We start from the raw sequence: 24557 nt of genomic DNA on the forward strand, positions 1-24557 counted from the left end.
CATCTACCACTAAATCCTGTCCCTAAGCACCATCTCAGATGTATTTGTATATACTGTCGTAAAATATCTCCAACCTAAATAGGGTATGTGCTTTTTTCCTTTAAAAGAGGATGCCAAGAATGCTGAGACAAAATCTCTGGAATTTTGTCAAAAAAACCCACATGAAGTTCTTGCTTTTTTCTCCATTCAGGCTATGGCATAAAGTAAAAGCTACTGACAAAAAGAGTTTCCTGTGCTGTGCTGGAGTGTCTCTCTGGCTGTGAAGGGATTTGCTCCTTGCAGGGTTTTCCAAGCTGGACTGGAGGACTGTGGTAGTGTTTACTATACTTAGTAAGTCACCAAGTGAAGACTCCAGGACAGTATATATATATATATATATATACACATTTATATATATATATGTATCTCCCACTTGCTCATGCCTTGCTCTGGTCATCATAGAGGAATGATATATTTTCTCTAAACCCCATTTTTTTTCCCTAGTGCAAACTGTACATGTTTCACAGATGGCACCATTAGTCTTGTCACTTCCAAGGCTCTGAAGGTCTTCCTCAGGATATCCTCAGGATATAAAGGATATCTGCAGATTTTCACTTATTCCTTATCTTTGCACAGAGAAGCCATGGGATGATTCCACTAGCACAACAAAATCTATCCTTTGGTTCACCCAAGGTTACATAACTTCTTTCAGAAGCATTTGCATTCTGCCCATCCTTTCCCTGCCACAAAGCCAGGAATATCAACAGGTGATAGGAGTGTGTGTGTGCTTTGTGCCAAGTGGTGAGCTAAACTTTCCCAGAGTCCAGCAGCAGTTTGCTTTGACAAATGCAACACTGGATCTTGCTGGGATTACAAGTCATGGGGGGTGGGTCTATTCAGCTGAAGACTTTTGCAATACTTAAAAATATGTTGCAAAAAAGATGATGTGACTAACCTGTGTTGTTTTGCTTGTCTCCTTGCACAATCCTTGAAAAATTCAAAAAGATTCACATGGAAAGAGCTTTGTTGATTTATTTTTGCAGTTATGAGGAGAACATGGAAATGAATGAAAGAGCACAGTAGGTGGCTTTTCCAATTTTGAGGCTGTTCCTTTCAGAAATCTGCTCATTTGGGAACTCTGAGAGCACAGAACTTCTGAGCTATTGATTGGGAATGCAATAATAGTCACAGTTTTGGAAAACAAACTTTTTAAGCTGAAGAATTTCAGAGCTGCAGATGATATGAAACCCTGGAATATCTGTTATCCTTGAAAATACTGAGTACCACTGGTTACCTGATGGTCACCATGCTCCTTTTCATTTATTTAGTCCAGTGTGATTGGGACAGGGGTATAAACTGGAGAGCAGAACACCACTTCTAATAGACTCTCATTTGTATTGATGATAATTAACAGGACAACACAATGACTTCAAATCTGGTGTTTTATCTCTGTCTGCCCAGAGAATAACCAGGAGGTAATCCCCATTAGGGAAAAATCATAACTTGTAATCTCTGAGGCTTTTTAGACAGAAAACAGAAGCAAATTGCCATGCAACAGATAAAAACCTACATCCCATCGAAGAGAAAGGAGTAAGAGACAATGCAGAAGTGTAGCTATTAATAGGTCTGTATTACAGCACAAACTTTGTAACAAAGTTTTTCTGAGTAAAACATGTGTGTTATATTTTCTGTGCAATCTCATCTCTTACTGCTAAACTTTTGAACCTTTATTTTTAATCCCAGTTCTGCTGTGATTGTAGCAGTGTAAATCAGCAGGGACTCTATTAAAACCATTGGAACACCACCCAGGGAGTGATTCAAACCACCTCTAAGCCCAAATCCCAGTAACAGAAACACAGTGAATTACACAGTGGATTTAGCCAGTGCAAGGAGTTTCTGGTCTAATAATCTGCACCCACATGTGTCCATGGCCTTAGTTTCCTGTTCCCAGCAATTAAGTAGTTGCTGCTTGTCTTCCCACAGATAAAATAGGATGTAGTGTGCCTTATCTTCTTCCTCTGGAAGCTGCTTCTTCCTGACTAGCAGCTAATGCCATCTCCATAATCTTGCCAAGGTAACACCTCTGCCTCAATGTTTCCTCCCAAAATCCTCCATCATATCACCACTATCCACTGCTGTTGTTCCTCTGTGACCCTAAAGGGCTCCAGCATGTGCAAATTATTCCAGCTGATCTTCAGCAGCAACTGAAATCAAGTATGGGAAGCCACTCCCTTTGTACTCTCCAGTTATTTCCTCATCTAGTTTCAAATTACCTTGAATACTTAAAAAAACCCCAAGAATTTTCCTAAGGCCACCAAACAGTCATAAATACAATGAGATTTGACTCCAATTTTTGGTTTCTCTGGAAATGCACCAGACACCCAGTGCTACCACAGACCAGGATGTGGCATGGCTTACCAAAGTTAGGGCATTAAAAGGATATTTGCTACATTTGAATAAGCAATTTATAATACAGGAATAAATGAGACATGGAAATTCTGGAGATTTTTTTTTAGCTTTGACTGATAATATTCCAAATTTGAACTGGATGAAAAACATTCATTACCCTACTTTCTGTCAGGATTGGTGATTGTGATTGCATACAAATAACACTTTTCAGGAAAACTTGTCATTTTCACTGCAGTTTGTTTCAGAGGGAAAAGCAAGAAGAAGGCTGGCAAAAGAGGGATTCCAGCAATGTCCTCATTTACCATTTCTGTTGAACAAAATATTTTAATTTTGTAATCTGGAATGGAAAAGTTATTTCAAAAAGCCGTTTTTTGAGAATCAGTGCATGAACACATTTTTTAGCAGAAATCTGGTTTTTATAGTTAAATTTGTCATTTTGCCCCTACAATATGAAAATGGTCCAGGAATGTTCCAGAAAAAAATCTGACATTAAAAAACCAGGCATCCTGATTTCTTTTAATGCCCAAATGCCTTTGCATCTGTAAATATATTTTAATATGCTTGAAAAAGGTTACATGTATGCAGAGGGCTTTGTATTTCCCAGCAAACTTCATAGTCTATTGAAAACTCATAGGTCCCTCTGAGCTGTTCCTGGGGAAGAAAAGAATCAGTCTAATTTACTTTTCACTGCCACTGAATGAAATACAGAATGGAATGTCACACTTCTCAATGTATAGACATACTTACTAATCCTACAAAGAAGGACTCTCCCTTATTATACAGAATATGAATGACTCTGCCATCTGTGGTTTTCTTAAAATGCCACCTCCTCACAAAGATAGGCCTGCTCTTGCAAATGCCACCTGTCACCAAGCAGTGTGTGTCAGGAATTTTCAGTGCCCAAGTGTCACCATGGAATAAAGCCCTGGGATCTCTGTGTGCAGCCCCAGCAGTGCTGTACCTGAGCTCCTGCTGAGTGACACAGCAGGGCCACTAGGAAGCAAAGGCAAGTGCTGCATGTGTAAGTACAAGTCAAAAAGAGATGTTATGAGCTCTTTCTTCCTTTTTGACTGAAATAAGGAAAACACACGGCAGAAAAAGAATGAGCTAGGCTGTTCTCTGTCAGCTGGCAGATATTTAAGTACCAGTGCAGTGAAGCAGTTCTATTTCTTCATTCAGGTGAGCCAGGATGGAAAAGCCTTGCTGGATGTCCTACAGCGTCCCCTGAGTCCTGGGAATTCTGAATCTCTCACTGCTACTGCAAACTACTCCAAGGCTGTTCACCAGGTGCTGGATGTGGTGCATGAGGTCCTGCATCACCAGCGGCGCCTAGAAAGCATCTGGCAACACAGAAAGGTCCGGCTACATCAAAGGCTGCAGCTCTGTGTTTTCCAGCAGGATGTTCAACAGGTAATAGCCCTACTAAAGAGATAAAAAAATGACCCTTTATTTGCAGCCATAAAGGTTAGTGACTCATGCAGAGGCTGGTGCCATAAGCAAGATTTCACACACAGCTCTAGAAATCTGCTAAAATCCTAATGCATCTTTTGGTATCTCTTGGTTTCATGTTGGAAATCATCAATCAGTCCAGTGAACATTGATCAGTCCATTCCCTGTAAGAATGTGACACTGTGTTCAGTGCTTAATTTGTCACGAGTGAGCAATTAGCTATAGGTACTCTACTGTTCCTGAGAAAGTTATGTTTAATAGAAAAAAGAATTTCAAGTGTAAAAATCAATTGAACTGTGGTGTATTTCACCTTTCAGTGTGGAAACAACATAAACTGACAGTTTAGTGGTGCTGTTTACATGGTCTTTGCTCTATTACCACTTATGGAATCCACATACCCATGCTATGAGTTTGCTGGCTCCAGTGAAGTGCACACCCCAATGCTCAGAGCCCTCCTCACATAAATACAGTTGATACAGCACAGGTTTGTCTCAGAAAACCTCAGCTCCAGGTGGATAACTCTTCTCTCCCAGAGGAGTCCATGTGAGTGCCAGCACAAGAGGGTGAGTGACAATAAGTATGAGATGCCATGTTTGTAGCTGCCAACTATACAGGCACAATCCACAGATGTTCCAGGGCTCTGCTCATTCAGGGTGGTGTGGTTTGCTTAAGGGCCCCATTATAGCCCAAAGCAGATGTTGGGAGCAGTATGGTACTTGCTTTAAATGAACAGGGTGAATGCTCTAATCATGTTTATGGAGCATTCTAACGTCCCTGGAGTTCTTTATGCCACTGCCTTCCTCCAAGTGAAAAATGAGGCAGAGATGGAGCAACAAAGCTGTCACATGCAAAACAGACACGAACCAACAAGGACAGGAGACAGGCAACTGTTATTCAATGTGCAGATCTGTGGTGCTATTAGTGCCATAACTGGAGTTCACCAGCACAGACAGAACTGTAGCTGTAGATGTTCTTTGCAAATATTTCTGACCATTTCTTTGGCAGTCTTCAAAAATTTGCCAGTGTTTCTACCTACTCAGGTTTTCCTCTAAAACCACAAAAATATTCATGAGATATATATAATTAAAACTAGGACTGAATGTAACAGATGCTTAATTTAAGCAACTTTTCTTTCATTATGTTTCAGCAAACATACTGCATGGTAATGAAATTCATAAGCTATATATTAAACAGAGCATGTATTTGGTATTCAGTTAGAATATTTTCAGCAAATGATATGAAGTTAATCCAGTTTTAGGGCCAAAATCTGAAAAATCAAGTGTTTTTTAAATTCTGATGGTTTTGTACTTTTTCTAATTGTGGTATTTAACGTCAATAAGAATCTTAGGTATTCTTCATTCCCTAGGGTGATTTACACTTTTGTTCAATCTTTCCAAACTGAAACTTTCTTTCTTACATCTTCTGAATTCAGTAGAGGTGTTTATGAGGTTCATTCATGAAACACATTCAGACTTTTACTTCCCACACATGCAAGGCAATGAAGCTGTGTCACTGGTTTTCAAAAGGAGCAGGTCTTTGTCTGTACTGTGGCTTTTGGTGAGAGAAAAAGAAACAGGCAGTAAGAGTCTCTGGAGCACAATCACTTGAGAGAGCATTACTCTGTGTGAGTTCTGTTGGCAGCAATCTTTCCAAATTTTTCTCTTAATGGGTAGTTATTATCTGGGAAGCAACAACTTAATGACAGACATGCTTCCATCCTAGCACACACTGGAGGCATCTCTTTGTCCTACTTGGAAAGTAGAGAGGAAGAGATGAATCATTCTGTTCACTAAACATCTGTACTATTCAAGATAAATGCTTTGTAACTCATAAATGAAATTATCAGCTAAATAGAAATATGAATTGTAGATTCTATGAGGAGGAGGAAGATATCTGAGTATGTTGATGAGGGCTTTTTTTTGAAACTAATCACCTCCTGTATATCTGTCATGCAATTCCTATTATGCTTATTTTGTTAAAAGCCCATCAGTTGGTAGATGAAGCTGTCTACCTGTATATTGTCAGTGATCATAAGCAAGACTTATCTCTAATAATTTCTTGCCTTGTCAAAATTTAACAACCTTCAACTGAGCTCCTCCTAGTTCAAGTCTAAAATGAAGAGATGTGGGAGAAGAAATCCTGACAAGAGAGCCCTGAGTTTATTATACTTCTCTGTCTTCTAAACACGTAATGATACAGCATAGTTTCTCTGAGGAAGATACTCCTCTCACACAGCTCAGAATTAAACAGTTTCCCACAGGTGCAGTTTTCCTGTCAGGATATGCTGTGGCTCACCCTCTCCAGCTGTTGCCCAGTGCAGTAAAAGTTCTGGTGGAAGATGACCTCTGTGGCAGAGCTTGCACTCCTTCCCTTGTTCATCTGTGCCTTTCTTGTTGTGTCACCTGTTGTGCATCAATCTTGTCTCACACATGGAGACAAGGGACAGGTTTTGTTGTGTTGGATGTCTTAATAAAGACTGCAGGATTATTTTGCATCCTCTCAGTCTTCTACTAACAACATTAATAGATTTTGGTAAAGACATCTCCAAGAAGAAACTCTTATGGACCCTGAGAGATCAGTAATTGCTTATCTAACTATTCTGGTTAGTCTTGTCAGAGACAAGAGAGACAACCATTCCATTTGGACATGGAATATCAAGAGATAATAGAGAAGTCTTGCAGAACTGATAAGCTGGATGAAGGCTTTGTGTAGGCCAAGTGTGTGCCATTTGAACTGGATTTGAGAGTTAAACTGAGTTCAGCAGGGCTTGTTCATATAATTTCTAGTTATCTAGAAATTCATTTGGAAGGCAAGACTGCCTGCTGTATGTACTAATGGCATGTCAGGGCTGTGTTCTCAGAGGTTCATACTGTCAAGGAAATACTTCTGATTCTAGCTGGGTTTCAGCATGAACTGCACAAAATCCCTACAGTTACAGCATAACTGAAATACATTGTGCTGTATAAAAATACAGGGTAAACGCTGTGGATTTCCAAGTTACAATAGTAATGTAAGAAATGTTAGGCTATAAAATATCAGTAGAAATAATCACTACCTCACACCATCAGACATTTTACAAGACTATTTGCTAATACATCTATGTATTAATACAATTACATCCATTTGCACATGTGAACCAAGATAAATAATGGTGTGCTGAGGATGCTGAGTTATGAATATATAGTGTTTTAAAGAAGGAAAGAAAATAAATGGTGTGAAACTGCATTTGCAGCCTTCCCAGGAAACAGAGCACCATTCACACAAAAGCAGCAGCAGTTAAGAAAATTTGTGAGCTGCCATGATGTTCAACACAGGCAGGAACTGACAAGAAACTTTTTTAACACCAAAAGTATTTAGGATCATTATAAAAATGTTGGGTTGCTGAGTGTGTAAAATACTTCATTGCTTCAGTTGTTTTTTAGAAGTTCTCTGGTTTCAGATAGGGAAGAACTGCACTGTTTGATCCTTTTAGAACACAGCTGTGGGAGGAGGTGCTGAGATTCTGTCCCTCAAGGGAGAAGAAAAATCCCTTTGACTTTCATGCCATTATTTTGTAGTGGCTGCAGATGCATTGGTCCATTTTTAGTACCTTTTCCCTTTTGCTCCTCTCTGCTCTGGGTCTTCCCCTTCTGCAGACAATTTACCATCCAATTAGCACCATTTCCATTTCTGTTGAGGTTTCAAACTGTTCTCATATTTTCGCACATTCCCACTGCTTTGCACTGTTAGGTCCCGATTTATCCTCCCAGCCTCTTTGTGCATCTCTGCACTTTAACATGTTCCCTTTGCCCCATGAACAGTAACACCATGAAACAGCAAGGGCAGCAAAAAGCTTGTAGCATGAAATGTTATCAAACAGCCTTAGAAATAGCTGAAGTAAGTTTATAAGGCTGTTCTTCACCCCATTGCCTCCTCATCCCCTTTGTTTCACACAGGCAAGACTTTCGCCTGAATTCTTCACTCTAAACTCATTCATGTGGAGCACACCTGTTAAAGTAGGAGAAAGGAGACCCATTTGATGCTTTATTGAAATGGTCTGGGCAAACCTTGAACTTGGTACTTTAGCACACTTCATGTCAGAACAGTCACACTGATACTCTCATTCTGCAGCCTTCATTGCTTCTCACAGAAATTCTCAGTCATTCCATCATTTCCATACCTACCTGCCAACACAGCCTGGCACAGGCAGCCTGTTTCTCCACAGACTCATGATTCTCTGAAGAGCTCTGCTGGTGCCACTTTCTTCTCGCTTCACTTTGGTTGGGATGTCTGCCTGTAAATAAAGAGTGGAAGAATGGGTGGATATTGAGGTCCGGTGTGCTGGTGGTTTCTTGGCTCTGAACAGTGTTGAGTTAGCTGTGGTAGCTCTGCATGTCAAAATGGAGAAGATGAAGACCTTGTGGTAGATGAAGACCAGTGGTGAACAGCAAGATGACACTGACAAACATTTACTGGAGAGAGGGTAGGCAGTGCTAAGAAAGCTGGAGCTGTTGCCTTTCCAGCTGCAGTGATGTCTCAAATCCTCTTTGTTACTGAGAAGATCAAGCTAGACTAGTGTCAGGTTCATCTGATTTCTCTAAATTTGGGATTTGCCTTCTGTTGGCTTCATGCCCAGATACATTAAGGGACATAGTTTTGGTTTCCTTACGTGGTTATCTGCCTTCTGGTGATGGATAAAAAGGCCATGTGGCCATTCTGATATCATTACATTTACCAGCTGCCATTGCTGTGGGAGACTGCAGAGTATTGAAGAGAAAAGGCTGTCTCTCTTCATAACCAAGCAGTTTAACTTGTAATGTGTCTGGCTTTTACTGGAAGAGAAAACAGATCAGGGCATGATCCTGACATCATTCGTATGGAAAAATGTCCTGCCAACATCTGTCTGTCTCCATACACTATCTGAGAATGCTGAGCACTCCATGAGATACATGTGATCTGTGTAGTCCATTTGCAGAAGAATGCTTGGATGTTTGAGGCATTTTATGTTTCATTTAGCTCTCACACAAGATTTTAGAGGATTAGGTCTGTGTATTACTCCCCCATTTGCCTGTGTACACTTGGTTGGTTTGGTCCCTTCAAGGCAGCGAAGAGTTCTCCAGCATTCTGTACTTTTCCAACTTGTCATAATTTGTTACAAAGACAAAGGAAATAAAAGAATAAATCTGCCTTTATGCTTTGTTTACAATAATACCTTCACTTGGTCTTGTAAAACTAGAGATTTATTCATAAACAATTGCTAAGGAAGAGAAAAGAACATTATAATTAAGTCAAGATTATATTTACTACCAGATGACTTCAGCCACATCACCCTGCAAGAAAACATCACATGCTCTGTGTGCCATCTGAACAGATTTAGCCTGTAAATAGCTCCCACTGTCAGTCATTAATTAAAACATTACAATGCAAAGCATCCTAGAGAATTTTCACAGCTCCTTTGGTAAATTGATGTGGTCATGAGATGCATTTAATGTTTGTCACTTACATGTTTACATTTTCAGAGTATTATTGCTGTGCTTTCTCTGACCTTAGAAGGTGTGTGTGGCCTTATTGGCCATAAGTGATAGTGAGTAGAGGTTCTAATTATGGTTTTATTGCCCCCCAAAAATAATAAAAAAGGAATTAGTACTGGTAAAACTTCTTGGCAACCTTCTCCCCACGGGATACAACAGGAGAGAAAACAACCTTTTGTTATCCATGGCTAAGAGATAAATACCTTTGTTCTCACTAACCCTGTCCTTCCAGCAGCAGGGGATGCCTTTGGTTTATTATCTGATATGAATATCTCAGCAGACAATTCGGATAGAACCCCATACAACTTTTACCTCCACAGCTGTAAAGGAAACTTTATACTGTGTGCACGTCTCCAAACTCACGTACATCTCTAACACCCCTGATGTAGCACTTCTCTGCTTTATTATTTATGCAGTAAAGGATGTACAATTGTAATAAAAGGGTTTTCTGTTTGCTTCCATCCACATCACAGACCGTGCAATTAAACATTTTGTCAATTGCTTTTTCACAGCAATTTTCATTCCATTCCTGTTGTTCCTGCCAAAGGAATGGGAACATTTTCAGGCAATGTGAGTGTGACCCCAGGCATTGAAGGGATCTGTGGCCCCACTCGTCTTCTGAAGAGGTCTTATAAGTAGCCAGTGCTGGAAGTAAAGTGGTGGTTTATTTGTGCTGATTAGTATCCTGTAAATATAGTGAAAATGGCCACTTAAATAACAAGCATTGCTGAGTGATTTAGTTGCTTGTTTTGACCTGTTAAAAAAGGACTATAATTCCTTAATTTGAACCCACAGTGGCATGGAATTATGCAGGAGTTTCATCCATGACTATGGATGTTTCTCTAAGCTCTAGTGGTGACAGAGTACAGAGTAAGAGCACCCTGCACAGCTACAGAGCCCCTGGTACTCCTTGACCAGATTGTGTTGGATTTGCTGCACAAGGAACCACACTAGGAAAGAGAATATTGCCCATGTATTTCTTCAGTTTCTGGTGATTTCATAGGGATGTTTCTCTATCTCCTTTAGCTTGCAAAGACATGGAGCATTTATTGGCAGTTGTGGTCAGGGTTGTGCAACACAAACAGGACAGGGTTCATGGAAAAAGAGCACAACTTAAAGAAGTAACGTGCATTTTTCCTCTTTCTCAATGACTCTGTCTTAGAAATCCTCCCTTTGAAGGGCCACAGCACAGTTTCCTGAGGGAGGGTGCAATCATGTGGCATGTTGCTGTTTGGGCACGTTCAGACAGTGGCTGTTGGTATAGAGGCAGGCTCTGTGTTTCTGTCCAGGCAGAACCTGGGACATTTGCACCCTCTAACCTCTCATCACTTATGGTATAAGAACCACTTCAGATGTCTGCAGCTATCAGCCTAAAAAGTAAATTGCTTTAAATACTTTACATAAGAGAAAGAGAGCTCTGTTCTTAATGTCTGACTATGCTCTTAAGCTTAGACCAGTATTATCTTGCATTATTTTTGTGCCAAAATTCTTCACAAAGAACTATAGGTTTAAATTTTTATTTAAAGATATTTATTCTGGAAATCCTTTAGAGGTTGCTGATTAACAGTATACTATCCTCTTCATAATTTGACTTAAAGTGTAACTTGAAATTATCTGGAAACAACCATTGTCTCATTCTTCCTTTACACAGTTATTAAGACAAGCAGACCATTGTTCTTTGTGCTCCTAAAGAGTCACTGATGAAAAAATAATAATGATCACTTTTTAATTTATACACAGAGCAGTAGTGCAAGGGATATCCAACTCCAGGGGCCAGATTCAGTTACCAACTGAAGTTTTCTTAACACTGATGTATGAGCAGTGCAAGAACACTTTGATGAGCTTCACAGCTGTCTTGGGAGATAAGATCTGAAGAAATCTGAACGAGCCAGCTTGATCTTTGAACCTATTGAAGCGAGAAGAGGAACAGAAAAAAAATTCCTTTGTCTGTCGAAAAGTGTTTTTCTTGTTTAGAGCACTTTCTGTCCTTCAAGACCTAGCTCCTCTCAGGTGGTCTGTTTTGCTCCTTCTTGAATGGCAAATGTTTGGGTTATTAGGCTAAGAAGCTCTTGTGGAAACCCTCTGAAATCATACTTACTCATTGATGATTTGGGTCTGTCTTTCAGTGGATGAAGAGGAAACAAGTCATAGCATGGAGAAATGGAGAAGGCAATATAAAGATGCAGTTCCTTCTCTGTAGGCTGGTGTAATGATCCATGGTCTGTATTTATCCTGCCTGTCTTTAGAAGCACAACTGAATCATCCAAGTCAGGAGCCTAATGCAGAGTTTCCTTTTATAGCAATGGAGAGACACTGGCATCACCTGAGAATGACTCTCATTGTACCCTGGATACCTCCCTCTCTTATTCCAGACTGTCAGGGCAATAATGATAATGTAGGCTCTTCAGACAAGACCTTCATTTCACTACTTAATGTTGGGTGGGATTTATTAGGATGCAGGAGCCCAAATCCTGTGGGATGCCATTCTGCTGGGCATTCAGTGTCCTCCCGATCCCAGATTTGCCTTGCAGCATTCTGCAGGGAAGTCAGTCCTCAGCAAACTGCTAAAATTTGATGTTACACTTAAACAGAATTTTTAGTCATTATGTATCCTGTCCTCATTATCTATTTCTGTCCCAGGATTGTTTACATGTCAGGGTCCCTGAAAATATCATGTGTAGTTTATTGTTTCTGAAAGGCATTGTTGGCTCTTAGTGTCATGGCAAAGGAGGAGAGAGAATTAGGCTTGTCTGTTACTGATTAGCCCTACAAAAATAGAGGGGTTGCAGTGGTGAAGAAAGAGAAATAAAATAGAGTCTTCTCCAGCTATATGTATATTTTCTGAAAGCAATTGCTAGAATGAGTAATTGTCATAAGGACATGGAGAAAAATAAGGTCTTTGAATAGATGTAGACTGGAATGCCAGAAAACTTTCTGCCCTGTAACTTTAAGAAGTAATAATAATAGTAGTATTTCTTGCTTATTAAGGTTTATTTAATTTCAGGATTATGGGTTTTCTAAAAGGTTGATGTTGAGCAACCTGCCAAAGGTCACTTCAAGCTTCATGACTAGAACTTTTCATGTCAGGATGTCTGATCCCTGCTCTAAACCAACAAAGTCATTGCTACTGCAGTTTTACCCCTTATGGAAAGATCTTATAGGATTTATTGGGACTATCTAAAAATTAAATAAAGGTGTGTTATGCTAAGAAATAAATATGCTATTTTAGGCACTGGTTTAGGAGTCCAAAATAGTCATTCTTTTCTACTCCATTTGTTTCCCTTGATCTTTTCTTTCAATTATCTCCTCATATGGCCTCCCAGCTTTTTCATGGTCCTGTCACTCTGAGTGATGAATCCTCTTTCATATTGCTTTTGACTGATGGCCAACAAAAGGTATTTTCATTGATGTGAGAAAAAACCTTGCCAGACAACAAAGAGCATAATGAAAGCTAGTTGCTAATGTATAACTCTAACACTTTTCCCTGTGTTTTCCTCCATGGAGCAGCTGCTCATCCAGCTGGTTACTTCCCCACTGTAATGAATTACACTCATGGTTTGAGATTATTTGTCTTGCTGGGTAGCAAGAGCCAACTTAGGCTGAGCTGCTCTGGCACCATGACCTGTCTCTGCCCAGTGCTCCTCTCCATTCCAGTCATTCCTGTTATTGCTGCTCCTCCTCACAGCTCTGCCCTGCTCCATGCCACAAACTTCCTTCCCTGGCAGCTGTGCTGGGCAGCAGCTCCTGTGCCTGCTTCTGCTAGCTGCCTTACCAAACCAGCTTGACTGAAGAGTTCTGGTGTTTCTTTCCATGGAAGAGAGGTTGTGCACTATTTTGAAGTAAATGCAGAGTTTTATCTCACAGGAGACTTTTAGGCAACTTCTTTTGTTTCATATTCCTCACAGGGAACTCTTAGACAAAGCTTCTTGCTTGTTTTTAGAAGCTGTAACCTGGATTGTAGTTCTGGAAGCTATTGCCTAGGCTGGGGTAACCCTTCAGGCACATTTAGACAGAGCTGCTTGGCTCCAACTCCTGTATACTTTTACAGCTATAAACTTCTTTTATGTTACACTGTGGTTCCCTTTAACAAAAATGTCTTTCAAATGTGAAAATATGCAAACCAAACACATTTCAGGTCTATCCATTGGTCTTTCACCTTTCCACTCCCTTTGTTTTGAAAGCTCTTGACTTGGTTTTTTCCCCTGCCTTTTGTATTTTTTTAGATGGAACGTGTATTGAGGGATGGAGAAAATTACTTTTATTTTTGGCTTCAGCAACATATAAAACATTCTGACCTTCAGATGGTTCCCTTCCCAAATAAGGAGGAAAAGTTGTGGGGAGGAGGGAAACCACAAAATGAGACTTTTTTATTGTTATTATTTTCCCTGTTCCTCCAACAAAAAGTAACTTTAAACAGTCAAAATTTTGGATATTTTGGATATGGTTCCTGCTTGCTTACCTCCTCAGGTTTTCAATGTCCACAAGGTGTTAGGAAAGAAGAAGAGAAGGAAATTCAGGATGAGGGGATGCTGTAGCAATCAAACTAGAAGAAAAATAAGAAAGGAGGTTTTCCACAGAAAATTTCGGTTTGGGGAAAATTGAGCTTGCCTTTAAAAAGGTGCTCAAGGAAAGTCCCCAAACACTTCTGCTCTTCATTCTTCTCATGAGTATCACTCCTGGAATAATTTAAATGTCTCCTCTTTTCTCTGAATAGCTCAAGGTTGTTTCTTGCTGAAAAGGGTGTTCATAAGTCTGAATAATAATAATTATTTGAGGAATTAATAAAACTTCAAGTGCACGTGGTCATAGCAGAGTCTGAGCATTGTTAAAGATGTTTCTAATAATTAGGATATTGTTTTATCTGTTGGTTCTAAAGGGCTGTAGAAATCCCCTATGTAAGTGCACATGAGGAAGAAACTGGGCCGGACATTGAGCTCAGGTGTTTCTCTTCCTGGGAACTTCAAAGCTTAAGCTAAAGTAGTGGAAACAGAGAAAAATGAAATGGAGATTTGCTTGAGCAAAAAATCAAGAGATTTTCAGGTTGCCTTTGCTTCAATGCTAACTCTGCCTGGACAATGTTCTTCCCATCCTCTTGAGCTGTCAGAGACCTGTGACATTCTTTCAGAAAACTCTGATTATATCCAAGCAAACTGCCCAGATGGGGGGAGCCAGACCTAGACTAGAGCTGGCCACAGCCATGTCTGACCCAGCAGCTGCTTCTGAAAAAATGATGTGAAAGGAAAAATATGGGAGAAGAAAGGGAGACCTGGGAAAAAATGTCTTGGTCTCAGAAGGAGCAAAATCACCATTCTAACTAGTGCTATGGACAGCAACAAATAAAAGTGTCTATATGCCCTAAGTAAGGAAATATTTCTGAATTTCTGAACATTACCCTTGGTCGTCATCTGACAGACTTGATTAATTGTATTGCCAATTCATTACCCTGCAGCCAAGTGCCAGGTATGATTCCTGAGAGCTGCAGAAAAGACTCACAAAGAGGAACCCAGCAGCATAACTGCAAAAGAAATAATTTACCTGTCAGCCTGAAGAAGCTTCATGCAGAGCACAGCAGCATCTTTCTATGCTGATGCAGAGCACATTTTCTGTGTCTTGTACAGAAGGAACATGCACAAATGTGGTTATTTATAGCTTCTCCACCTACACTCAGCTTTGAAATTTTGTCTAAAAGAAGTTCAGCATTTAAAGAATACAACAAGGTTTTTAACTTGGAGATATGTTTTTCCTTTTCTTGAGTTCCTTAAAAAACAATAATCTGGGAACATTAGTAACAATCCAGGCATTAAGGAAGAAACATTAGTTCTTCATTTGTCTGTCTATTGTTCTCTTACTTGGAATGTTTTTAGAGAGGCGGTTGCCAAATTTTATGAAGTAAAATATTTAATCGAGAAAATGAAAGATAAGTGGGTACATTTGATGAATGTGAACTTTACCAAAGGAAAGCAATGTTAAGTTGAAAGAAGTTCCTTCTCAGGGTAAGAGAGGCATGTGGTGTATATTCCCACTCCCTTTTGGGGAGCTCACATCCCAGATGATGGCATTTAGTGAAGGAGCAGGCTGGGGCTGCGTGCCCTCAGGCCATGCCCAGAGGAAAGGGACAAGTCTTGCTCTCAGAATGCCCAGCCTACACCCAGCCAGCTCTGCCAGAACCCAGAACTGAACGTGCTGTTTCCAAGAGAGACACAGCTAAATCCTAAATCCTACATTTTGCTAATTACTGGAGCTGGGGCCAATTGTTTTCTTTACAAGAAGGTGGACGGGACCAGAACACGTTGTATTCTCACTCTTCTCCAAGCTCCTATCAGCTTCAAACCATCATGATACTTTTATAGATGTGAAGAACTGTACAAGTACATAGGAGCCATCTGCAGAAAGCAGACACAAGGTTATTTTTGCCATATAAGCCTATGGAAAGGTAAGGAGTTCAGCTGGAGCAGCTCTGTGTATCCCTCATCATTGCATGAGGGGAGCAGCCATGCTGCGCATGGAGGGTGGCCTATCTGAGACAATCAGATTGTAATTCTCAGATGAGTAGTTGTGACTATTGCCCGGGTCTGTAGGTCTACAGTAATGTGAAAGTTCTTGGAGATGGGTGGGGAATGAGAGAAATGCTGCAGCAAGCCCCATGAACTTCTGAGCCTCTGCTAAAGAAGCTGTGAACGGTCTCGCTGATGTGCAGTCCATTGCTATGGGAGATATTTAGGATGTCTTCACTTAGTCATCCTGTTAAGTCTGCAGCCCTTTCATAACCAGTTTGCATATTTTTGCAACAGAAACTTCTAAGAAGGGGGTTGCTGGGGGAGTTGTTATTCTGTAGTGTTTTCCACTGCAGAAGCTGTTGATGAGCAAGGATCCTGCTGCAGAGACTGTCTTCTCTGGATAAACTCCTACAGTTCTGTTTCCAGATGGGCTTGTAGGATATCTGTGGGTGCTAGAAGCAGTGAGAAGTGTGAATAAGACTATATGCATGTATTTTTGCATATCTAGGACTTGCTGACACTCCTCTGGACTCACATGTCTCAGTAGCTGTATGGTTTTCTCAGATGTGTCCAGCAGTGTCAGCTGTGCTTTGTGAGGCTGCTCCCACTGCAAAGAACAGAACATGGATGTTCTGTTTTGACAAACTAGTGGGGCTTTAAACTACAAATGTTAGATTTTTGCTGTTCAAATGAAAAATTGTGCAGAGGTGAAGCTTTCACATAATGTCCAGGAAGCTCATAAAAACACCTTCAATCTGACTTAATAGGGACTTCTTTTTTAGTTGAATTTAGACAAGGGAATAAAGGAAATTTAAAAAAAAAAATGTTTTAATTGGCTCTGCATTTAATTCCCCTCATTAATTTAGTTGCAATATACAGCAAAATACTGATAGGTCTGTAAGGTTGTTTTTCCCTCCAAGGGTAAATGGGACTGTATGTTTTTTCTTTTCAAAAGACCTCTTTAATTACGTCGTGGTATTTGGAATAGCTACAATTAGAGAGCAAAAGCAGGGAATGATTAAAAACTCCTACTTAATAGCAGCTGTATTAGTTCTCTGGCTTTTCAAAGAGACCCAGGCACAGTTGAGTCCACACATACAACACAGAGAAGTTGTACTGAAAAGGAAAGGCAAAATGGTGGTCAAAAATTTTTAACTGACTTTAGGGAACGTTGTCTGTTGTAGTGTTTTAAGAGAGCTCTTTCTTGAGAAAGGGTTGAAGAAGTATCAAAGTTCATCCTTCTTGTGCAGTCTTCAGACTACGGTAATGAGTGTAGCTCTGTTCACTCAATTCCACCTTAAAACAAACAAAAAACCCAAAAAACCCCTCTGAAACCTCAGATTGCTTGTCTGGTGATAGGGAACAACACCATGTCTTAAGAAAGTTTGAAATTAGTGACTCTTTTTACTTAGAGTCTGTGCTGAATTAAATACAGAAGAACTTGGTAGGCTGGCTATATTATTTTCTGAAGATGAATTAGTCATTGCTGCATGGGCAGATCAAGCTATGGTATTTCAGGATTTATAGGTATACATTCAGCAATTAGGCATTTGTACCTGAGTGGTTTTGGAGCAGCTTGCACCTGATTTTAAAGCCTTGCCTTTCAATGGATTGCCTGTTCCCTTTTGTACAGCTGCCACCACATTGCTTATTATTTATAATATTTCAGTATGTTCGTTTAGTGGAAAAGGTTCCTAGAATCCCCAACCAAATCTGGAACCACATAGAGGCTGCAAAAACTTAAAGTGGAAGGCAGCTTTCCACTTTCTCTGTCAGTCTTGCTTCTTTCAACTGCAAATGTAATTAATGTCATTTTAGAAAAGTGAATGGAGGCAGGGATATTGAGTCATTTGCTCAACTGCCATGCTGGGCATTGAACCAAATCACTCCAATTCCAGTCTACTTTTGATATGAAATCCTTGTTGCTTTCTACTTTTTTCTTGAAACTCTTCCATGATCTGACATATTTGACCAAAGGCAGTGAGCAGAGAAAGGCCCTGTTCCCTCCCAGAGCTGCACCAGCAGGGCTGTACCTGGCCATGGGGTCTGCTTCAACCTGTGCACTGCAGCCTATGAACTACACATGTTCACACATTGCTATATGGAAAATAGAACATGGTTGACATGTGTGTCCAGAGGCTCAGATCCTGCTGGATGCACAATTAGTTCCTGCCTCTTAACTTGACACATGTGGGGTCTTTGATCCATGTTTGCTGAAGGCAGTTGAAATTTCACTGTGGCTTTTGGTGGGAACAAGATCTGAGTTTTAGAGTCAGATATAGATGCCTCTGGAAATAAAAATCATTTTGTGGAAGCCACAGTTGATGTGTCTGGTTTAAACATGAGGTGTGATCCCCATCTTTAAAAGGTTTTGCAACAATATTTTATTGTGCCACCAACATAAATTTATAATGAAGAAGTGAAAAAGGAAGTTTTTATTAGGAAACAGAAACCACAGATGAGAATGGCTGAGTTCTGAGTTTTGTTTTGGGTTCTATTATAAACTATTAATAATAGCAGGAAAAGCCAGAGGATAAGTTCCTTTGTATTTCAGTGTATTTTCTCAGCTAGACCTTTACTTGACATTACCCTGCTGTGACAGGGCTAGGGATAATAGGGAAAAGGAATCTATTTTCAGCAATGATTTGGAACACAAAAAGAAACTGATTTAAATCAGACTGTGTCTGTGTTTCATTCATTACAGAGGATTAGTATTTCTTAAGTCTCCTTGAGTTGTTGTGAGTTTGGGGGGATTTTTCATTTTGTTTTTCTTCTGATTCTCAGTGTTTGTTCTGCCTTCCCTGCTGCTGTTGCTGACACCAAGTTCTCTTGGAGGGCCTGGTAGCAGGCCAGGGGTTGGGCTGGCCATGCCATCATGCACAGAACAGCATTATCCACCAGATGGAATTCCAGTGGATAGAAGCTGGCAATCCCACACTGGCTGCTGCCTCTCCTCACAGTCAGTGGTCTCCCTGGCAAATGTGCCAAGTATCTCTTACAGGCACTTTTTCCTTCCAATAAAGGAGTGGTTTGTGGGTGACCTGAGAGCACATCTTTTTTGAGCTGTGTTGCTCATAAATGCATATATGCTGTGTAGCTTCTAGTTCTGCTAGAAGAAAATGAAGTATCAAGAGATTCTGTCTTGTATTTGCAAAATCTGGTACATTCAGTACTACTAACTAGGCTTGTGCAATTTTGAAGGGCTTTGACAGAAAAGATTGGATTTTGTTGCTGCGCAGTGGAACAAAACATTTGTAATAAGCTTTGGATGTAAAGTATGATCTGAAACATGAACCTTTGAAATGCATTTCTTGGTTACAAAAGGCAGGCTTGGCAAAGGCAGAGCTTCTGGAATAGGAGTTTCAGACAGGCAGGGCCTTCGATCTACTGAGTATTCATAACAGCAGCTACAGGAAAGTAAAGATAAGGTTTCATTCTTGTGAATTTTGAAGTACCTTATGAATTCCTAGTATCTCACCAGAATTAAGTTAGCCCATAGTGCCTCAAGAGCAAGCAAGAAAGCACTCATAGTGGCAGCTTGATACTGCCTGGCTTTCTTTCACCAGACAATCTTAGAGGCTTTGTCCATGTGTTTAAAGTTAGGCAATGCTTATGCACCTATGTGAAATGGGGCCTCATTTAAAGCTGAATAAATTAGGTGGAATTGCTCTGGAATTTATTAACAAAGAGTTAAACTAACCCCTTTGAGTTATACCAGGTTTGTACTGTTTTGAGATCAAGATCTGACTCTCAACTGCTTGAAGTGTAAAATGGTATAATTTATTTTCAGTTTTCAGAATAACCTCGTTTTAAGAGTCACTATGGCAACAACAGTGGGTCTGAGGGTGACAAAGATTAACGATTCCCTTGGCCAAGGCACTTCAGTAGTGGAGCTGTTGGGCATGGCCTGGGCCAATTGCAGAAGTCGGGGTGCTCTGTCACCGCTGGTACCACACGCTGTGTCCGTGCTCACCCTTCTCATCTCTTCCTGTTGCACAGGACAGGAAGTTTGGGCATCCCTCAGTGTTCAGGCTGCCTGGGGAAGTGTGGAGTCACCATCCCTGGAGGTATTCAAAAGACATGCAGAATCTAAGGGACCTGGTTTAGTGGTGGGCTTGGCAGTGCTGGGTTGGAGTCAAGGATCTTCAAATTCTTTTCCACTTTAATGATACTTTGATTATTACCAAAGTCATCCTTATTTCATCTTCATTCATTTCTGCTAAAAGAAATACAGTGAAAATCCAGAAGTTTTTCAACTAACTTCAAGGGCAGATACAGTTCCTTAAAGTAATGGATTTACTATTCCTTTGACATTTTGTGTTCATGTAAAATGGGTGCAGATCAAGAGGATTTGCTGGGAAAGAATTGGTTCCCAAGGAGATTTTGATTTAAATTGGATAAAGTTATGAGATGTTTCTTAATTTTCACATTTTCTGATTAGGAAAGATACCTACAGAAAGAGATTTCATTTTCAAAGTGCTGCCTCAAAATGTCTGATTTCCCTTTTAAAATAGAGCCCTGTTGATTTTATAACTGAAAAATTAAATTAACTTTTTAAAAGTTTTTAAAAGGCTTGACCTTAACTTCACTTATGTAATCATCTTGCCATATTCCCATCATACAAATTAGACTAGAGGAAGAGCAATTATCATCCCAGAACTTTGCTAAATTATTGCCTGACTGCTTCTCCAACCTCTTCCCTCTCAAACCATTCTTCCATCTCTTTCTTCCCATGTTTTCCTGGGGTATCCCATACGAACTATCAGCATTCCCTGCCAGTGGACTCTCAAGTGTGTTTTTCCTGGCCCCACCTGGGCAGGATTTGCTTTGCCAGTTTAATTGTGCTGTAGGTAGAGTTTGATCCTCAGCAAAAAAGAGTGTGGAAAGGGCTCTGGAAGTGGCTCTCTTCAGATACCTCCTTCCCAATGCTGTGCTCAGATGAAACCCGTCTGAATTGCCTCTATCATTATTTTAACAGTTACACAGATCATTCTACAGGGACAGTTAGGGCTATTCTTCCTCCAGGTAGCATTTTGAATCTTGTGGTTATCCAGCCATATAATGACTGTAATAGCTGGCACAGTCAGCCTGCTGTAGCTGTACTGAGTTTTATTTCATTTTCTCCATGACCTGGGTTTGCTGCTTATTTTGTTGGGTGTGTAATTGTGCCCTTGAGGAGATAAGGAGACAGGATATGCACATCAGTATAGAAAATAATGTTTCCATCAATGTTGATCTTAAACTAGTGAAATAAAAATAATTTTAAAAAAGGAGATATTAACATATTATAGCTACCCCAGTGAACAGAAACAGCCTTTAACAGAACAGTTCTTTTCATTCCAAAGGACTCAGCAGTTACAGTCCTTTCCTAGCTAGAATAAAATACAGCTTGTCAATAAAGCACAATTAGGAAATCTGAAGATTTAATTTAGAAAACACTCCTAACTGCAGTTTTAATGGCATCTTCAAGCTTCTTAAGTTTTTAAGGGATAATTAAATAATTTCAACTAAGTCACTGTAACTTTAATGTCTACTTGTATCTCAGGATGTTAATTTTTGGCAGTAGAGTAAATTACACAGTCCATGCTCTCAATTAAAATGTTAAATGTTTATCTTGAATTATTACACAGTTATTCTAGTTCTAAAGACTTTTCCTTTCTTCAGGGTGAGTTTCTCCAAATATGCTGACACATACATGTTTACAGTTCTGGTGATTTCAGCTTTGACTGGGACCTTTCAGAGTTCTTCCTGCATTTGCCACAGACTGACTGCTTAATATTTCTCATTGTTTGCAGGGCAGATTGAGTGCTTTGTGTCCACACAGGTTTATATTTATGCTGTTACTTTATTCACTCTGTTATTCCATATCTCAGCTTTTTAAAGTGCCAGCTTTCTTGTCTTTATGATGGAAACAAAAATGTGATATTTCTCTATGCTTGCTTATTGTGAGCTTATTAGATCCAAGTGCATTATATATAAAAAAAAATACATTATCTTTATTAGCATCTTAGTAAATGCTGAGGATTCTTTTGTTAATTTGGCCTATCAGGTTATCAGAGCCTCATAACAACATCTGGTCTTTTGCCAGTTTCCTGGGACAACTCAGGAATGAGTTTCACACTGAGATGTGAAATCAGCTGTTGCTGTCTTGCAGTTTACACAAGCTCATCAGAGGAGGGTACTTCTTGTAAAAGATTCCAGATTTCTGATTCCCTTTCCCAAAAAGTCATCTATGTGAAAGTAAATATTTAATATCTGCCAGGCTCCAATAACTAAGCTAGACTTCAAAATAAATTGAATAACAAAAATTCAATAAACCTAATTTAGCAGTAGCGTCCACGAGCATTTATCTTCTCTCCAGTTAGAACGGATTTTGACAGAGCTGCTTGTGTTCACCCATAGCAAGCACAAGGCATTCCTCTGCAGCTGTTCCATCCTCACCCTCACAGGGTTTCTCTGTGCTGCTGAGGCAGGAGAGGTAACTGGATGTTCTTCTTTTCTGGCAGGTCCTGGACTGGATTGAAAATCACGGGGAAGCCTTTCTGAGCAAACACACGGGAGTGGGGAAGTCTCTACACAGAGCACGAGCACTGCAGAAAAGACATGATGATTTTGAAGAGGTAGCACAGGTAAGAGTCTGAACCAGACACTTCTGTTGCCTTGACTTTTGTTGCTCCTTTTGCATATTCAGAAAAAGTTATCACTGTTTTGGTGAAACACACTTCTGCTGCTCTCTTCAATGGTTTGGAGCTGCTCAGGGTCCTGTCTCCAAGGTCTGGAAGTCAGCATGCACACTGCAGGACTTACAGTCAGAAAATCATCACACTGCATCAATGAAAGGTCTCAAAGGCCATGAGAAATCACAAACAGCTTACAGGAAAGTAGCACTTTCTCTTGGGACATAGAAGAGAATGGTTATGAATGAGAGTGGTGGAAAAATCAATCCTAACTCCTAGGTGGAGGCTGAGGGCCTTGAGCATAAGGTGAGGAGCTGCTGTCAGGAAGCAGGGGAAACACCAGAGTTTGTATTGAGGACAAGTACCCTTCCCATCCTTCAGTGCATTATGTGGCAGGGATTTTTTGGTTTGGACTGAGGCAATCATTACAGGTAGAAATTGTTATTGTAATTTAACTCATAGAACACTGTAAGCCAGATTTTTTGAGAAATTTGGTATGAAGCTAAAATCTTACAACTATTCCTCACAGTGAAATAATAGTAGATGATTAAACATGCATCCTGTCCTTATTTATATAATTTAAAAGAAAGAGGACCTTTTGTAAGTTCTTCCATGGATCCAGTAGAGATTTTTTCCCCTCTAAGTGTCCATGGTCAGAAATTACCTGGTCTTAGCTCTGACTGTCAGATCATGTTACAGCATTTTGGGGTAGATTTGAAACATCTACTATCTGTAACTGATAATCTGTAAAGGTACTTCTCCTTTGGGTATTTTGGATAAATTCCTGATTGATCCATGTAAAGCAGAATGTTTTGTCCCCCTGATACAGGGCAGGTTATTGCTCAAATGTTTCAATGTGGCATAAAATAAAAATTTACTAGACTTTAGTTTTGGTTTTCTGCAAAACATTTTCCATGTGCTGGCCTAGTTTAGTTTAAGATATTTCCAGTAACAGGGACATACCTCTTTCACTGTTTCCTCAGGGAAAATATTTCACTGCCTGATGGCAGCTACTGACGAGATTTTTTTTTTTCCTCTTCTCCCTCATATTGCATTGATATTTCTCTCAATTTCTTTCTTTATTATTATTATTCCCTTGTTTATATCCCTGTAGTCTTATTAATCTCCCTTACGGGGATAAATCCCAGGAACTGGGATGATTTAACAATCCTGAAATATCTGTAGAATGTTGTCATGTTTTCTCCTATGTGCCTCTTAACCATGTTCAACATATTTAATTCTACTATAATTATTCTTATTCACCAATCCCTTGAAAACCTTTTCATATCTATGTTGTTGTAAATTTAAATTACCAACATCCTTCTTTTCATTAGATGTTCAGCTCTTATGGAGTATCCCATTGCTTGGCTTGCTAATGAATTTCAGTGTTACCATTCAGCTGTGATGGGAAATCCTTACATACCTTTCACAAATCTCACAGCCTGAAAGCAGCAGTTCTGCACTGGTGGGTTTCTAAAATTTCATGAAACCACCTGTGGAATTAGGATTTCTGGTAATAAGCTTGAATTTCTAAAAACTTAAATTTCTTCAAATTTATTAAAATGGATTTTAGGCTGGAGGTTGCAAAGCATGGTTCTGCAAGACCTCATCCAAAAACACAAATTAGTGTTAGTTTTCATCCTAAAATCAGTATTAGGGTTCTTCCCAGAGTGAGTGCTCAAGTCTGCTGTTATTGGATGCTATACTGGGCTAGCAAATGAAAATTAGGATCATATAATATATAGGAGCTGAAACGAGGTTATTTCATGTCTTTTGTGTCATTACCATTTTCTAAATCCCCCTCCTCTGATACATTATCTTCATGATTCCCATTTCATCTCACATTTTCTGGACCATGGTTAGTATGCTTTTCTACCTCCTCTCCGAGTACTTCTTAACTAGAGATGTAGGAAACAAGTTAAGAACAGGTGAGAAGAGACAGAAAAATAACAGAGTCCTGACAATAGAGGTGAGAGCAAGCCATGTAACTGTCTGCACATGGAAACAGCAGCAGCTCATTAGGGCTTGCTCCATGG

At 39.8% G+C, this 24557-nt stretch overlaps 1 protein-coding gene and 1 long non-coding RNA gene across 4 annotated transcripts in view; one reads left to right on the forward strand and one right to left on the reverse strand.

Annotated features, from left to right (window-relative positions):
* Positions 1 to 24557, forward strand: part of LOC129122828 (kalirin) — a 400978-nt gene that overhangs the window by 227771 nt on the left and 148650 nt on the right. For all 3 annotated transcript variants that reach the window (XM_077181667.1, XM_077181668.1, XM_077181666.1), the window contains exons 10-11: positions 3568 to 3798; positions 22351 to 22473. In XM_077181667.1, coding sequence (XP_077037782.1) covers positions 3568 to 3798; positions 22351 to 22473 — 354 coding nt within the window. The remainder of the gene's footprint in view (positions 1 to 3567; positions 3799 to 22350; positions 22474 to 24557) is intronic.
* LOC143694462 (uncharacterized) lies at positions 7769 to 14972 on the reverse strand. The gene is made up of 3 exons (XR_013182948.1): positions 14883 to 14972; positions 13807 to 13890; positions 7769 to 8110 (listed from the first exon to the last, which is right to left on the reverse strand). It is a non-coding gene; the product is annotated as an uncharacterized LOC143694462 (long non-coding RNA).

The sequence above is a fragment of the Agelaius phoeniceus genome, chromosome 7, assembly GCF_051311805.1.
Source record: "Agelaius phoeniceus isolate bAgePho1 chromosome 7, bAgePho1.hap1, whole genome shotgun sequence".
In the NCBI taxonomy this organism is placed as follows: domain Eukaryota; kingdom Metazoa; phylum Chordata; class Aves; order Passeriformes; family Icteridae; genus Agelaius; species Agelaius phoeniceus.